Source organism: Pan paniscus, chromosome 1 (genome assembly GCF_029289425.2).
Source record: "Pan paniscus chromosome 1, NHGRI_mPanPan1-v2.0_pri, whole genome shotgun sequence".
NCBI lineage: Eukaryota > Metazoa > Chordata > Mammalia > Primates > Hominidae > Pan > Pan paniscus.
This window is the reverse complement of record NC_073249.2, coordinates 123,347,747-123,366,216: the sequence shown is the minus strand read 5'-3', so window position 1 is coordinate 123,366,216 and position 18,470 is coordinate 123,347,747. Positions and strand designations below refer to the sequence as shown.

Here is an 18,470-nt window from a genome sequence, read left to right as displayed (position 1 = left end):
ACATGAAAGGGTCGTGATTGATTTGATCAAGCCAGGGATATGTGACAAGGACTACATGCACCTGTGGTCAGGGAGAAACAGAATATGGAAGGGAGTTTCACAATGTTCTTCTATACAATGTCTGGAATCTATGGATAACAGCGGCTTCTAAATCATAAGTTGATTTGTAACTACTCGGTTTAGGCCAACCAGGCCCAGGCCTGGTTTTGTGCCTTTGGTTTTGCTTCCTTGTTGTTTTTACTGAATAGAAAACAATATATAACAAGATGAGAGGATCTTTCTCTCTTCTCAATATCAGCACTGGATTGTAGAACTTGTTGCTGATTTTGACCTGGCATTCAAGTTAACTCTTCCCCTTGGTATCTGTACATACCTTTGATGTCAGTGTTTAGTACATGTGGCTTGGTCACTTCATGGCTAAAAACGTGCTTGTGGAAGACAAGTCTGGCTTGGTGAGTCTGTGTGGTCAGCAGTCTCTGATCCGTGCAGGGTATTAATGTGTCAGGGCTGAGTGTTCTGAGATTTGTCTAGAGGCTGGGAAGGGCTCCTGAACCAGTTGTTTCTGTCTTGTCGGTCTGTCAGGGTTGGAAAGTCCAAGCCATAGGACCCAGTTTCCTTTCTTAGCTTCTGTTGTCTGCCAGAACACCGTGGGCTGTTACTTGCCTTGAGTTGGAAGCGGTTCGCATTTATACCGGTAAATGTATTCATCCTTTTAATTTATGTAAAGGTTTTTAGTATGCAATTCTCGGTCTTTAAAGAGTTGACAACAAATTTTGTTTTTTTGCTGTTATGTGAGAACATTAGGCCCCAGCAACACATCATTGTGTAAAGAAAAATAAAAGTGCTGCCATATGCAAAAAAAAAAAAAAGAAAAGAAAAGAAACAATAATGTCTAAGAGGTCATTGAGATGATTTCCATGAGAGACTTTTTGATGTTCTTCACCTGTTAGGATTATTATTGATAATCCTTTTCAGATTATGAATAAACAGTTTGCCCTCAAGTATTTATTCATGCTACTATTTATATTGTAAAATGTGCTTCTTACAGGAATATGAATAGTTTCTGGAAAGGACACTGACAACTTCAAAGCAAAATGAAGTTCTTTTGGTTGCTTTTCACCATTGGGTTCTGCTGGGCTCGGTATTCCCCAAATACACAACAAGGACGAACATCTATTGTTCATCCGTTTGAATGGCGATGGGTTGATATTGCTCTTGAATGTGAGCGATATTTAGCTCCCAAGGGATTTGGAGGTGTTCAGGTGGGTATGATTCATAGTATCAATTGCAGAATTCACTGTGCTTGTAGTAAACACTATTCTGATCTTCTACGTGACGCTTCAGCAACATTTTACTTCACAGGTAAGTATTCTAAGTGAAAGAATTTTCTGAGGAAAAAACAATGTAGTATTCTTTGCAACTATATAATTTGTTTCTGATATAATCTTTCTTCAACAAGAGCCCTCCTATGTGCTGTTAATATTTTCAAGAGATAGCTGCATATACTAAGATTCAAGAATCTTTTATATTATTGATTAGTTTCTAGAACATTCAATGATATAGAGTAAGACAGAATTTGGTATTTATGAAGACTGTTTAATTTGTAGGTCTCTCCACCAAATGAAAATGTTGCCATTCACAACCCTTTCAGACCTTGGTGGGAAAGATACCAACCAGTTAGCTATAAATTATGCACAAGATCTGGAAATGTAGATTAATTTAGAAACATGGTGACTAGATGCAACAATGTTGGGGTAAGTGAATTCCAGTTTCCTTTAAAAATAACAGATAGGAAAATGATTTCTGTCTCTTCTTTCTTGCTCCTTTTGAGCAGAAAGTTTTCCATATCAGTTTTAATTTTACTTCATACTTTAAAACTCAAAATTAACTGTCACCTTATGTTCAATTTTTGAAAATATTTGTATATGTGCTCTCTATCTACTAAAGAGATAAGTGAAAATTTAAAGCAGAGTTTACTTCTAAAGCAAAACATCAAATTTTAACCGTTATAACTATCCATATTTCCTGGAAATATTTTCTGGTGAGGAATTTTAATTCCAGTTACAATATTTGCTCTCATTTTTAGATGACTTGTCTCTCCATCCCTAATTCTTGGGTTTTTTTGTGGTGAATAGGTAGCTTATCTATTTAATGAGGAGCAGAATTTGAGATAATAGCTACCTTATTTGTCTTCCAAGCTCAGTAGAGAGTACAGGCTTTCTCCTGGTGACCCACTGAAATTTCCCAAATAGTAACCTTTCCAGTCTCATCTGAGTTTTGTCTCCCCAAAGTGGGCTTTTTGCATTTCCTATTTATGGTAGTTTCTGGTTCTCTGAATTTATTAATCCTATAAATATTTGACCAAGTGTCTGGAATGAATGTAGGTGTTTAGTTCACATTACTTTCCTTTCACAGTTGATTTTTGATCTTGTAGGAAAATAGTTATAAGATATGAAATATTTTGGAGTTTTATTAACACACTATAAATTTAATCAATAATGCTTTAAATTTCTACCTCTCTGTAAGTCACACTGAAGTAGAAACTTTGCTTTCTAGGTTCGTATTTATGTGGATGCTGTAATTAATCATATGTGTGGTAATGCTGTGAGTGCAGGAACAAGCAGTACCTGTGGAAGTTACTTCAACCCTGGAAGTAGGGACTTTCCAGCAGTCCCATATTCTGGATGGGATTTTAATGATGGTAAATGTAAAACTGGAAGTGGAGATAGCGAGAACTATAATGATGCTACTCAGGTAATTTTTTATGAGAGTGATCTGAATAAGGAGTGATATATGCCTTTTGTTGTAGACATGTAGCTAATTGAACTTCATTGTAAATACAAATTTAGATCTCTTAGGGACAGAGGTTAACAAGTTTGACTACTTTAAGAAACTCAAATCCGTATTTGAAAACCTTTAAATATTGTTTTAAGATTTTTGATCAATACACATTTGCCCACTTTTAAAAAGCTCCCAACCAATGGAAAATCTCATCGACTTTATTTCCTAAGTTCTCTATTTTCTATTAGAAAATATTTCCAAGATACATCTGTAGTAGAATGTGAGCATCCCCAGTGTCCAATGCAAGGAAGTCACTATAGAATATCTCTTGAGGAATCATGGAATAAATTAATAATCAAATGGATTCTCAGGTGAAAAATGAGGTTTTATGAATCAATCATAACATTCTTACCTCAACAGGTCAGATATTGTCATCTGTCTGGTCTTCTTGATCTTGCACTGGGGAAGGATTATGTGCGTTCTAAGATTGCCGAATATATGAACCATCTCATTGACATTGGTGTTGCAGGGTTCAGACTTGATGCTTCCAAGCACATGTGGCCTGGAGACATAAAGGCAATTTTGGACAAACTGCATAATCTAAACAGTAACTGGTTCCCGGAAGGTAGTAAACCTTTCATTTACCAGGAGGTACGTCAATACTTATATGCATATAAAATATCATCTTATTCATTAGAAAATTTATGGCCGATTCAATTAAAAATGCAATTTCTGTAGGATAAAGACTGAGTCATTTCCTTAAAACAGTGTTCTTTAACCTCCTCTTCTTCACATACAGCATATCTAATTCTTTATCACAACAGGTTGTATGAAGATACACAGAATGTAGGATACTGATAATAGTTATGTCTTTATTTTCTTCGGAAAATGAAACGAGTTAATATTTATCAAAAAAAGTCAGTCAGATAGTAAATGTTGTATTCCTGTGAGCTGTTATTATTATCATTGATGTACAAGACTAAAAATTAGGTAAGTATTCTCACAGGACAACAGGTAACTTTGATATTATGTTTCTTTCAATATTGTAGTGTATGCTTTATCAAAAAAAGAATATAAGAATATTACCGATGAAGATAATAAGTATAAGAAAACGATTTTGAGCATTTCATATAACAAATAGGACCAGGCGTGGTGGCTCTTGCATGTAACTCAGCACTTTGGGAGGCTGAGGCAGGAGAATTCCTTGAGGCCTGGAGTTAGAGACCATCCTGGACGGTGTAGCAAGACCCTGTCTCTAAAGAACAAAACACAACAAGACTAAATCAAATCAGAAATAGCTGAAAGCTATTTTTTGTATAATATTAACTTATCGGTTAAAATGCTTTAAAGTCCTTATGCAAAATGTTATTTTTTCCTAAATTTCTCCTAGGTAATTGATCTGGGTGGTGAGCCAATTAAAAGCAGTGACTACTTTGGAAATGGCCGGGTGACAGAATTCAAGTATGGTGCAAAACTCGGCACAGTTATTCGCAAGTGGAATGGAGAGAAGTTGTCTTACTTAAAGTAAATAAATACAACTTTTCCCCTGAATTATTTCATAGATCTGTTAGTCATACTACCCCAGTGTGAGTTATCTTCTGGAACATTCTTATTCAGACAACTATTAAGGAGTCAGTTGTTAATGATAAGTATTCTAGTGCCCTAAACTCTAATCAATCATCTTTTGTATTTAGAGTGTCTGTCACAAGACAGTATGCCTAGGAACGCTAAACTTACCCTAGGAGTTTTCGTCTAAGTACAAGATGAATATACTGGATTTGACTGATGTTTGCATATAATCTTTTAAAGCCAGGTTATTATTAAAATGATCCTATCATTTATAAAGTATGTACAAAGTGTCCATGCTATTGAATTTACTTATATTATACGAATTGGAAATATAAAATGATTTGTATTATAACAATACAATATTAAAGCCTTGTTTTAATCTAGTTTGACATTCTGTATAATGTGATATGGATATTGATCCTTCTGGAGTGCCTCTAAATGATAATGTGCTGAAACCTCTGAAAGGAAATTTTTTAATAACAAAAATCTTATATTTGTAATAAGAATATAAGTATTCCGTACATGTATATACAAATATGGACTATATATGTAGATTACACACGTGTGTTTGTTTATGGGATGTGTGTGTGTATATATATGTGAGTGTGTGTTTGTGTGTGTGTATATATATATATATATATATACATCTTACAGAATAACCATCTAATTAGAGAAAGAATTTAATCTTCAGATGCCATGCCTCACAGAAAGAGATGCACAGTAAAGTTACTCTCAAACTATTGTGAAATGATACATCAACATATATCTTATGTTTCAAAAATAGGAACCGGGAAGAAGGTTGGGGTTTCATGCCTTCTGACAGAGCGCTTGTCTTTGTGGATAACCATGACAATCAACGAGGACATGGGGCTGGAGGAGCCTCTATACTTACCTTCTGGGATGCTAGGTAGAAAACCAAGTTCTCTTTTTTTAACACATCTTTTAATGATGGTACGAATATTCTGATATTCTATGATAATATAATTATGTAACTTTCAGGCTTTATGAAATGGCAGTTGGATTATGCTTGCTCATCCTTATGGATTTACACGAGTAATGTCAAGCTACCGTTGGCCAAGATATTTTGAAAATGGAAAAGTAAGTTTTGGAGTTGTTCAAAATATCCTTTTCTCAAGAAAAAAGAGGCAATCTTCTCCTAATTTAATATAACAACTATTAAGTATTTATTTATTCAACAAATATTTAATTAATTGTAAACCTGATACAGGGTTGTGATTTAGTAATGCAGGTTATATTAAAGGAATATTTATATTGCTTTATATAAATATAAACTTTATATTCTCCATTGAAAATAATAGCAAGCTTTTTCAGAGATATGACAAACATCCCCCTAGCCCGCAGGGAAAATAAAAATAAAAAACAACACTTAAAAATAAGAGCTAGACACAGGGATTAAAATATATACTTCGAATAAGTACCTTCCTCATGTTTAATAGGAAGAATATAGATGCCAACCCTTGTAGAGAACTTAAAACATCATCTGCCCATAGTGAGAACAATATAAATGTCTTTTAAATACTGTTTAAAAGTTATATGGAATACAAACAAATGATCCAGTTCAGCTGAGTTAAATAGGTAAAGTATACTATAAGAGGAAGGAAATTATATGTACTAAAGGATAGAAATTTAGAGAGTATTCCAGGAAAGGTAAGAATGAGAAAAATATTTGGGAGTATGGTAAAGACATTACTCTGCTGAGTAGTTTCAAAAAGGAACAGAGAAATAAGAGTGTAAAGATATTTGGAAAGCTAGTAGAAGGTTTTCTTTTAAACTAAACGGTTCAGAAACAGCATCAGAGACTTCAGAACTAAAGCAGAAATTCCTCCTTCCTATGAGTCACACAGATATCTAGCTAGCTTTTTTAGATTCCTTTCAGTTTGAGAAGTCCGCTACTTTGTATAACAACTGATTATATTGTTTAACAGCTTTAATATTTAGAAGGTGTACTTTTATACTGAGAAAACTTCTTACAATTTCTACTAATTGGTCTCATTTCTGTTGTTAGGAGTCAGAGAGTTTTTTTATTTTTTCTATTACTATAACATTCCCACTTTGACAGGACTGCTGCATGCTATAAATTCTTAGTTTTGTTCACTTTTCACCATATGACATGATTTTAAGGTCAACACTGATAAACTTCCTAGGGTTACTCTGTTTTTTTTTAATGAAGATTTTTTAAAGTGCCAATCAGAAAAGCATAATACTAAAAATGTGGTCAATTTATAAAAAGAAATGTTCAGATGTATTGTTTTGTACATTTATCTAAAAAGAAGCATGAAGGCCTCCAATATTTATTTAGCACATGTTATGTTCAAGGCATTTTCACATATATTACTTAATGTTTATAGCAAAAAAACTCATTATTCCCATTTTACAAATGAGGAAACTGAGACACAGAGAAATTATTTATATTGATTAAATTTTCTCAGCTACTAGTAATAGAGCCTATGTTTTAATCGTGGTGTTTCTGGTACTAATGCCCTTCCCATTTCAATGCCATTGCATGGCTTACAGTGATGTTAAGAAGCCCTTGCAGGCCAGGTGCAGTGGCTCACACCTATAATCCCAGCACTTTGTGAGGCCAGCTGAGAAGATCAGCTGACCTGAGGAGTTCAAGACCTATCTGGGCAAGCTAGCAAGACCTCATCTCTACTGAAAACTAAAAAAAAAAAAAAAAAAAAAAAAAAAAAAAAAAAAAAAATTAGCTTGGTGCGGTGGTGCACACCAACAGTCTTAGCTACTTGGGAGGCTGAGATGGGAGAATCGCTTGAGACTGGGAGATCAAGGCTGCAGTGAGTTATGATCATGCCACTGTACTCCAGACTGGGTGACAGAGCAAAGAAGTCTTTGCAGTGCCTTGAAATGAAAAGGAGAGGATAACAATTTGTTACCTTTGTTTGAAATATGGCAAAAGAGAACCAGAGGATAGAGAGATGATGAAGACCCAGTAAAGGGCTATAAAAATCAATGAAGGCATTGGATTCTAGATAAAGTCACTGAATGCAGAGACACAAGTAACAGGATAGGTTGGGTTTGGTTTAAAGGAGAAGGAAGAGGTAAATATATGTATGTTAAAATTTGGCTTTCCCCCCCATAATTAAGGATGTTAATGATTGGGTTGGGCCACCAAATGATAATGGAGTAACTAAAGAAGTTACTATTAATCCAGACACTACTTGTGGCAATGACTGGGTCTGTGAACATCGATGGCGCCAAATAAGGTGAGAATATTTATTTAGAAATGTCCTCTAATAGTAAATTTCCGTAGCATTTCATTTAAAACAGTTGAAGTTTAAGAATATCAACGTTTTATATGGTATTGTGTTTTTAGGAACATGGTTAATTTCCGCAATGTAGTGGATGGCCAGCCTTTTACAAACTGGTATGATAATGGGAGCAACCAAGTGGCTTATGGGAGAGGAAACAGAGGATTCATTGTTTTCAACAATGATGACTGGTAAGTAAATATCAATTAAAAATAATATTTTGTACCAGTATGTTCTTGGTTTATTCTTTTTTTTTCTGTTCATTGACATATATCATATCTGAAAAATCATGTAGTCAGTGGAGCAAGAAGACAATAGAGATCGAAAATGGGCAGAAGCAAAAGGATGATGGCTGTTACTCCTTCGTTCTCCTGTTTTCATAAGGGCTTTCTGTTGTAAGCAGAGTCCTTTCTGTGCACCCTTGCAATATCTTATGCATATATACGATGCACATGCATATGCTCACCTACACATGCCAGAAAATACACAAAGTAATTAATAGAAGGATTGTGAAATCATTAAAAGAACGTTTCTTATAGTCCTGCTCTTTTAATCATGGAAAAATGCTGCCTCAGTACTAAAATATCTTTATTTCTAACTCTTTTTCTCAATGACTGCTCTACCTAGTTTTTTGGTATACTTTCTTCACTTCTCTGTCTCCTTGTGACAAATAACATTTTTAAAGCACATGGATAAATAATATGTATCTTGTGGTTAATAATTTGCTTCAGGAGACTTGAGTTTTAGTTCTGAAACTTCTCATTATTGGCCTTTCATCTGTGATTCTTATATCCTTTAGCTGTAGTATAAATGATTCCCGAAACTGTAGCTGAGAAGACCTCCTTGCAAACAGTTGAATTATCTCTGTCCAAGGCCAACTGACACTCATACTTAGCTCACTCTAGTATAAATTATATTTCACTGATGAAAAATAAATAAATACAGAAATATATAAGTCAAGTAGATCTCTTTCCCGCCAAAAAAACACATGTCTATTTCCTTAGTTTCTTTCTTTTGTGGATGAAAATACCAAAAAAATCTTTTGTGAAAAAGCTTTATATTTCAAACTATCACTTCTTCATGGAAATGCTACATTGTTTATATGTACACCCCAAATTCTTTTTGACCTCATGGGAAAAAAAGAAAGTTAAAAAAATAATACCCTTTAAATTTTTAAAGTCACTGGTATTAAGTTCAGTTGAGAAAAAATTTGATTTTACCATGGTAGTACTTTATCAAAAGGTGACCGCTCCTGCCAGTCTTCAGTGGTATTCTTCAACTTTGATTTTTTGGTAATATTTTCACTACCGAAAAGGGAATTGCTAGATTTTCTGTAAGGTTACTTTTGGTCCTAGAAAGTTATTTACACCTACTAGGGAGGCATATGGGTTTTCTTCTTAATGAGACTTCACGGCTTAGGGTTCTACAACATAAAGTTATGCTGTTTATTTGTCTTAGACTGTATTCTTGATTTCATTGTTTTGAAGTTAAATCTGAAATTTTATTTTACAGGACATTTTCTTTAACTTTGCAAACTGGTCTTCCTGCTGGCACATACTGTGATGTCATTTCTGGAGATAAAATTAATGGCAATTGCACAGGCCTTAAAATCTACATTTCTGATGATGGCAAAGCTCATTTTTCTATTAGTAACTCTGCTGAAGATCCATTTATTGCAATTCATGCTGAATCTAAATTGTAAAATTTAAAATTAAATACATGTCCGCAAAACAATAGCCAAGTGTGTTTCTTTTCTTACACATACAGTAATACTTATGTATCATTAATTTTAAGTAAAAGCTCTAATTAGTAAAAAGAGGTTTAAAACACTTGATAGTATGAAATACAATTCCAGGTTATGCATAAGTTATTTATTTTGGTAAAAGGAGGACTCAGAAATGTTAAAATTAGGCAAAAATCTTCACTCATTAAGAGGGAAGACTTAGCTTTCCAAACAGTTTGTCTCCTGTCTACTCTTTTCTCTCCTTGGTAGTCTACCAACAAGGCAAACCAAATATTTCATTATTCTTCTCTATTACATGAAAAATCTGTACAAGGGAAGGAAAGCCAAATTTTATCCTTACATTGGTTTCAAAACCATCCTTTTTCCATAGGCAACGTTTACATTTTTATGCCTTTTTATAATCTTTTACCACAAACACATTTAAGTGTTCCTACATACTTGCATATAAATTTATTATTAGTTGTCTTATTTACATATTTTTATGGTCAATCTTAGCAATTTTTAACTTTAATGTAAACCTGGTAAGTTGTTTTAATTATGTACTATATGCAGATAAAGTCTGTCTTTTTCCATCCTAGTTAGGGCATGGTTAATTTCATATGTCCCCAGCACTTACCAAGTTGTAAAGTAGGCAGTATACAACCTTGAAACATTTAGCAAACCTGGTATCTAACTTATATGATTTAAACCTCCTATTTACATGTTGATGATATTTGCATTTTCCAATTTGATCTTTAAAACAATCTTTATTTCTTAAAGTTTAAAGTCACATAAACTAAAAGGCATTACGGTTTTAACTTTCCTCTAAAATATTTGATTTAAGTGCTTATTTTTATTTAAGGCAATCAATTGATGCTCGTTACAGACATCACACACAACACATATATCACTATACAGACAAACAGAAGAAGATCCAGTAGCTCTAGGATTTCTTCTCGTCCCATTTCCTAATTGAATTATTGGCTTCCCAGCAGAGCCCTTTAAGAGCAGGGATAGCAAACCATGAAGTTTCTAGGGCCTAATCAACTTGTATAGCTGTAAGACAAAAACAGATTTTGAGTGGGATCTATCAGCCTCTAAATTCTGGGATTCCATGAGGAAAACAGAGGTTTCTCCCAAAATGGAATCCATCATGCATTTTCTGTTTTTCCCAAAATTTTCAGGCCACCAGAAGTTATCTTGTGTGCATTAAGAGTGGAAAGACAGAGTGGAGAACAGTAATTCAGTCAATGGAAAAGTTCTTTTCAAGAAAAACACAATCCAAGAAGAGAAAAACATAGAGGCCTTTTAAATATACCTATAACTTGAATATCCACTTTTAATCAAGTTGAGCACCCTTTCAGAAAATCCTTTGACATCTTCTGTTTCCTGACTTTACCCAAATCAAGTAGGTAATATTTCTGGCTTTTGAACTTTACCAAAAGTAGCATCACAGGTGAAACCAACAACTCTCCATTAGATTATAATTTCACCGTTAGTATACAAGATATTTTATAAGTGGTGGTAAGCAGCTTTTACCAGATCTAGAACCTTTAAAGTCAGTTGAGAGAAAGGAAGATTTCAGAAAGGCAGTTAGAGTTTTTCATGGAGGAGGACGAGATGATGAAAAGTCACACAGCTGTTAATTTGAAAGTATTCATCACCCAGGCCAGGATTGAACCTGGGTCACCATTGTAAAAAGGCAACGGCTGAAAAGTGGTACTACCACATGGTTACAGGTTATGCTTAAGGACATAAAACAAGTTGGAGACATGCAGCCAAGTTTGTTACTGACCAGTTTATGAGGGTGTCTTGAACAGTGAGCTCAAGGGGTCTCAGGCCTGGATTCCATTCCAAGGTACACTCTCTATGACTTTTTCTTCTATTTTCTCTCCTTTTCCTGAGGCTACTCCTAGTACCTCTTGTGAAAGACTGAGGTGGCTACTCTTAGAAGGTTTTCTAAGGTGCCATCTGGTCCTACAGCCTGTTTCTGTAGCTTCCTTCAAATATCAGGAGCTGCTTGAGTAAACCTGTCTTTCAAGATTACCTGTCCCTCAATTGAATTAGGAGATAGGGAGACATATTTTGCCAAAGTCTCTGTCAGCCTTTGTAGAGTGAGGGGATTTTCATCTAGGTTTTGATCTATCATGGATAGCTTAGAGTAGTTAACAGGTTTGGCTCTGGTCCTCTGTATGCCTTCTACCATATACATCTGAAACTGTTTTCTTTTTCACTCATCTATGGGCTTCGTAGGGTTCCATTTAGAGTTTTCAAGGGATACTGCCTCTTTTCCTACTGGGTATGGGGATTCTGTCTCTTTCTCACCCTCTTTCCCATTTTGAATGGCTATAGGGGATATGCTGTTCATGTCTGATTTTTTCTGCTACCTGTAGTGCTGCCTGTCTCTCAGGAGCAGTTAGGGTTTAAGAGTAACATAACATCTTTCCAGGAGAGTTTAAATACTTGGGTTATATTCCGGAATGACTCTATACATGAGTGAAGTTGGCACTTGCCCAGAGCGATCTTCAGGGTCTAAAGTTTAGAGAATAGCCAGGCTACACTCAAGGGGAATGCAGCCTTGAAGATGGGTTGTTACCTATGCAGAAAAAGAGGGGAGTAGAAGGTGTCACTTGGTCTCCTTTCTCCTTTCAAAGTGACCCAGGATGAAGAGAAGGATTACAGGGGTGTCCCTCTTCTCCTCTTTCCTCCCATCTCCTTTGGGTCCCGGCAACTATCATAGGTGCCACCCATGGTTGCAAGCATGAATTGACCCTATGGATCTGGAGGTGCTAGCTGGCAGGAGGAGTCATACTTACCATCACAATGCCTCATCTCACTGCTCTTCTGGGTACCCAGGCCTCCCAGGAGATTGTACAGTAGATAAAGTTGGGTGAGACCCTTTAATAGAGGGAGTGTTTTAACCCTATTCCTGCCTCCTTTAGCTATGGCCCTGGAAAAGCAGTGCATTCCCAGAAAATTGTACAGATTGACTTCTAAACATAAAATCCCCTTTCTGATTAAATGCCAGTGTCGTTGGAAGCAGAACAGGTGTCACAGAAGAACATGGATTTAATGGCTGTCCTCCTTCTGATGGGAACAGTGCTGAGGCTAGAATTTGTCTCTCAAGGGTGGCTTCCTCCCAACTGATGAATGTGGGTTTTTTTCCTTACAAATGGGGCATAGAGTCTGCTTGCTGATAGGGGAACACAAAAGCGGAAGAAATCTGGGAATTAGAGGTTTTTAGCAAAGGGACGTTAAGACTCTTTATGGTGAAAAAAATCCTGTTCCCTGAGGTGGTGCTGTAGGGTTTGAACAGTTAGGTAAAATCTGTGACTCTAAATTTTTTCCAAGCAGAAATTAGAAAGAGAGGTTTGGGGTTAACAGGCTGTCACTATACATGCCTCCCAGCAGTAGAAAATTAACGTGTCTCATTAAGAAACCGTTTAAATTCACTCAGCAGTGCTGAGCTTTTACTTGAAGGAAAAGCAACTGAAATGGAAAGGGATGAGGGTATTTACTCTGGGTGAAATATCTTCTCATGGAGTACCATGAATGACTATCATTGAGGGGCAAAAAGCACTTACTAGTTGAAGTTTTAGAATGAAATCTTGAAATTCCCTGGTATTTTGAGTTTCTGATTAGCCTGTCCAAAGGAATAAAATCAGATATATATCTATCTCAGTGAGCAGAGGAGTGACTTTGAGTAGAATGGTAGGAGGTTTGTTCTAAGCAGTCTCCCGCTTGCATTTTCCCTAGTGATTTCAGGGGCCCAATATGTTTTCTTTTCACACATCTGACAAGGGATTAATAACCAGAATATCTAAGGAGCTCAAACAACTCTAGAGGAAAAAAATCTAATAATTGTATCAAAAAGTGGGCAAAAGATTTGAATAGACATTTCTCAAAAGCAGACAGACACATGGCAAACAAGCACATGAAAATGTGCTCAACATCATTGATCAGAGAAATACAAATAAGAACTACAATGAGATATTATCTCACCCCAGTTAAAATGGCTTTTATTGAAAAGACAGGCAACAAGAAATGCTGGTGAGGATGTAGAGAAAAGGGAACCATCACACACTTTGGGTGGTTATGTAAATTAGTACAGCTGCTATGGAAAACAGTTTGGAGGTTCATCAAAAAACTAAAAATAGAGCTATGATGTTAGGATGGAGTTAGGTCTAATCTATTGTATCCCTACACATCCCAGTTAGAAAGGCTAACACATTTCCTTTTGACTTCAGTCAGTTCGATTGTATTTGTCATTCAAAAGCCAAAGCATTTATCCTAACACCAACTGCTTTTTTTTTTAGATGGAGTTTCACTCTCCTTGCCCAGGCTGGGGTACAATGGCATGATCCTGGCTCACGGCAACCTCTGCTTCCCGGGTTCTAGGGATTCTCCTGCCTCAGCCTCCTGAGTAGCTGGGATTACAGGCATGCACCACCACTCCCAGGTAATTTTGTATTTTTAGTAGTGATGGGGTTTCTTCGTGTTGATCAGGCTGGTCTCGAACTCCCGACCTTAGTTGATCTGCCCGTCTCAGGCTTCCAAAGTGCTGGGATTACAGGCGTAAGCCACCGAGCCCAGCCTAAACAATTGCTTCTTTTTTTCTGTAGTCTTTTTCCAAAACTCTTTTTCTCTGGACTCACTTTCACCTTCTCTCACACATAGATGTCCCTCATTTCCCTTTATGTCTCCAGGGTCTTCTATTTCCACATAATCTTAATTTTTCATCATATCCTGGACTCATGAGTAATTAATCTGCTATTATCCCGGAAATTGAAGCCTTGTTGAATAGAATGTGTTCTTTAAACAGCAGCTTTGTTTCTTGAGTGAGGTATTAACTTCCAGATTTAAGTGAAAATGAGTTCCAAGTTTTATGTTTCATTGTGTGTCTAAGACTGACACTGTTTACTACTGCGACACAGCTTGCTTTCAATGTCTCCAAATTCTCTATCTGAAAGGCTGGGTACCATATCTTATGTCTGAACATATTCCTCAGAATCATGCAGTACCAGCTGCATTTCCTTCTGTATATTATGGCTTCCGAGGGGCCTGTTAAGCAGCCAGGTGAAATTACCTTTTAATCAATATAGGATCCAGTCTCTTTCCTGCTGATTCTAATGCTTTTCGTAAATAGGCCATGCTGTATTGAAGTTCTTCTTTCGCGACAAAACCACTAATGGAACTCATCTACCAACTGAGAGGTAGAAGCTCTTGGTATGCCAAAGTCTTGTTTTGTTTGTGAAGAATCTCTTTCCCTCAACAGCGATGTGCTACATTAGGTCTCAAATCATGGTTGCATTTTAATCCAAATTTATGACAAAGATTTTCAGTTTGTATGCATAATTTCCTTCTCTGGCCTTAACCATCAGTCTGTGGACTTGCCAAGCAACAACAACAACAACAACAACAAGTCTGAGGTCAAGAGACACTATTTAGATCTCAGAATCATTTGTTGTCCTTTATCCTTTGATAAAGTTTTGCCTTTCTTTATGAGTTTTTCTTTTCACTCATAGTTTCCCAATCTCTTGAGAAAAAGACAGTTCTTCCCTCTTGCATTCTTTCTCATTAGTTGAATTATACCATCAGTACAGCTTCTGATCATGTCAAGAATTCCACCATGAAGAAATAAAACATTTCTGATTACATGGATTCAGTTTCTTGGATTCTTATAGGCATTGAAACTAGTTCTAGGATACAAACTCATGATCTTGTCTTATTCTCAGAAGAAGAAAGGTATTACTATATACATTACTGTATATATATTACAGTTTATATACAGTTTATATATGTGTGTATATATATATGTATATATTACAGTAAACCCCGTAGGCAAGCAGGAACACTTCAGAATTCTCAATGAATCCATCATTAGCTGTTAATAATGATAAAACTATTAGAATTATTTAAATAATCAGACATTGCTATGGTCTGAATGTGTGCCCCTAAAAGTAATATGTTGGAATTCTAACACCTGAGGGCATAGTATTATGTGCTTGGGAGTGGAACTCTTTTTAGTGCTGTTATGAATAAGATGCTTGCCTCTTTCAAGAAATGAGGACTCAGCCACAAGGTGCCCTCTAGGAACTAGGAAGTTAGCCTTCACCAGACACAAAATCGGCTTGATTTTGAATTTAGTCTCCCGAACTGTGGAAAATAAATTTCTGCTTTCATAAGCCACTCAGTTTATGCTATTTGGTTATAGTGGCCCAAGCAGACTAAAACAGACACATTATTTACCTCTTTTTTGAACTCTCTGGGGTTGTTGCTTTAAACTTGCTTTAGTGCCTAACACTGCTCCAACTCCCTGTCCTCCAGCATACACGTATAAATAATTCTGCTGGGAACTGACATGCTTCACTCAGGCATCCAAATGTATTTATTATGTAGTCAAAATATATAGCACTTGTTACAATGTTTCCATGTTAGACATATTTTGAGATATATGCCTTCACATGGTGCTGTGATTATTATTAATATTTAGTAACTCATCTTACCATACCTAAACTCAAAGTTTTTCATGATGACGCTGCCTTATTTGGGACTGAATGTGTTAAAGCATGAAGATCTTACGTCGAGTCCAAATTGATTCCTCTGATAGTCTTGCAATAAAATCAAAGACACTGAAGTATCTACTCTATGTTTCTTGTCTTGTTGTAGCTGATATTCAGTGTTTGCACATATTACTAATATATATTAACCTTAGAATAAAATGTCATATTGAAATTGAAGAGGAATATTGGATCTTGGCTAAGAAAGATCACTTTTCAGACTCAATGAGATCTAAAATGGATACTCTGTTCCGGGAGGTATATTTTACAAAAATTGTGTGTTACTATCGGAATTCTGTACAATTCTATCTTAGGCACTTGTGTTGCATCAATGTCAGTCCTCTCTGTACTTTAAATTGACTAGGACCACTTTTTCCATCTTTCTGTTTGACAAGTATTCTTTTGCTGAAAATTTGCTATTCACGTTCCAACAGAGAATAGTTTTCTTTTCTTTTAACTCATTGGAAAGAATATTTAGAGTCTTTAGTGACAAATGACAGGGTACAAATGAAAAGAAAACACTGACATTGTAACTGAGAAGTACTAATTAATTACAGAATGTTAATTAAAAGACCTGGTGTAAATATTTCTATCACAAATTGACTGCAGTACAATGCACACCCCCAGCAAGGTATAATAGAAGATATGAGAGGTAAAAAGATAAATTAGGTATTGCATTTTCTCCAGAAAACTTATCAGTTAGTGGAAACTGGCCAATAATTTCTTAGGCCTTAGGACAATTTTACGTTTGATTCTCTAGTTATTCCAAAATATATAAAAATATTACCCAAAAGTATATATTTTTAAAATACCCACAGAATCTAATGCAGCATTTTTCACTCTCTTCTTGAAGTGAATTAAATTCCTCATCACTGACATTCAAATTTAACTCCATAGATGATTCTTATTTAAAATAGTTAAAAGCTTATATAAAGATCAGTTTTCGTTTTCCTTTACTTACCCCCTTTTTTTACACTTACATTTGCCTGTGTCATTCATATACTTTTAGAATCCAAAACAATAAATAAAAATGTAATCATTTGCACCTCACAAACTATTTGCATCTTTCCAAAGTTAATATAGAGTCTTACAAAACTTTTAGCTAATTCACAAAAAAATCAAACATATATGATTGAAGCAAATTTTGTTTGGTAGACTTCTCCAAACCACAGAAATTTCACTTATGGCTTGATAGGTCTTTAGAAATGTTTCATTTTTTATATTGGAAGATGCAGAGCAAAAGTATTTCCACTCCAACTCCCCTTTAGTAAAAACAGAATGTAACAAAAGGATCAAAATCTGTAGGAAAATAACCCCTTCATCTATGTTAACAATATGAGATTTCCAGCCCAAATTTTTTATAAAGAAACCACCATCAGAGTGAAGAGGCAACATAAAGAATGGGAGAAAATTTTTGCAACCTACTTATCTGACAAAGGGCTAATATCCAGAATCTACAATGAACTCAAACAAATTTACAAGAAAAAAACAAACAACGCCATCAAAAAGTGGGCAAAGGATATGAGCAGACACTTCTCAAAAGAAGACATTTATGCAGCCAAAACACACATGAAAAAATGCTCATCATCACTGGCCATCAGAGAAATGCAAATCAAAACCACAATGAGATACCATCTCACACCAGTTAGAATGGCAATCATTAAAAAGTCAGGAAACAACAGGTGCTGGAGAGGATGTGGAGAAATAGGAACACTTTTACACTGTTGGTGGGACTGTACACTAGTTCAACCATTGTGGAAGTCAGTGTGGCAATTCCCCAGGGATCTAGAACTAGAAATACCATTTGACCCAGCCATCCCATTACTGGGTATATACCCAAAGGATTATAAATCATGCTGCTATAAAGACACATGCACACGTATGTTTATTGTGGCATTATTCACAATAGCAAAAACTTGAAACCAACCCAAATGTCCAACAATGATAGACTGGATTGAGAAAATGTGGCACATATACACCATGGAATACTATGCCATAAAAAATGATGAGTTCATGTCCTTTGTAGGGACATGGATGAAGCTGGAAATCATCATTCTCAGCGAACTATCGCAAGGACAAAAAACCAAACACTGCATGTTCTAACTCATAGGTGGGAATTAAACAATGAGAACACCTAAATGCCGGAAGGGGAACATCACACACCCGTGACTGTTTTGGAGTGGGGGGAGTGGGGAGGGATAGCATTAGGAGATATACGTAATACTAAATGACGAGTTAATGGGTGCAGCACACCAACATGGCACATGCATACATATGTAAAATCTGCACGTTGTGCTCATGTACCCTAAAACTTAAAGTATAATAATAATAAAAAAAAGAACCAATATAGAAGCCGAGCGCAGTGGGTCAGGCCTGTAATCCCAGCACTTTCAGAGGCTGAGGCAGGTGGATCACGAGTTCAGGAGATCAAGACCATGCTGGCTAACACATTGAAACCCCGTCTCTACTAAAAATACAAAAAAAATTAGCCGGGCACGCTGCCGGGTGCCTGTGGTCCCAGCTACTTGGGAGGCTGGGCAGGAAAATGGT

At 35.8% G+C, this 18,470-nt stretch overlaps 1 protein-coding gene across 1 annotated transcript; it reads left to right on the top strand.

Moving 5' to 3' along the window:
- The first annotated feature begins 508 nt into the window (after positions 1 to 508).
- On the top strand, positions 509 to 9,339 carry LOC100993245 (alpha-amylase 1B). The gene is given in 11 exon segments (XM_008972053.5): positions 509 to 1,262; positions 1,608 to 1,754; positions 2,557 to 2,754; positions 3,202 to 3,432; positions 4,172 to 4,305; positions 5,135 to 5,257; positions 5,350 to 5,369; positions 5,372 to 5,448; positions 7,474 to 7,592; positions 7,703 to 7,828; positions 9,150 to 9,339. Coding segments are annotated over 11 exon segments (1,533 nt in total). The 5' UTR covers positions 509 to 1,094.
- Positions 9,340 to 18,470: the final 9,131 nt, after the last annotated feature.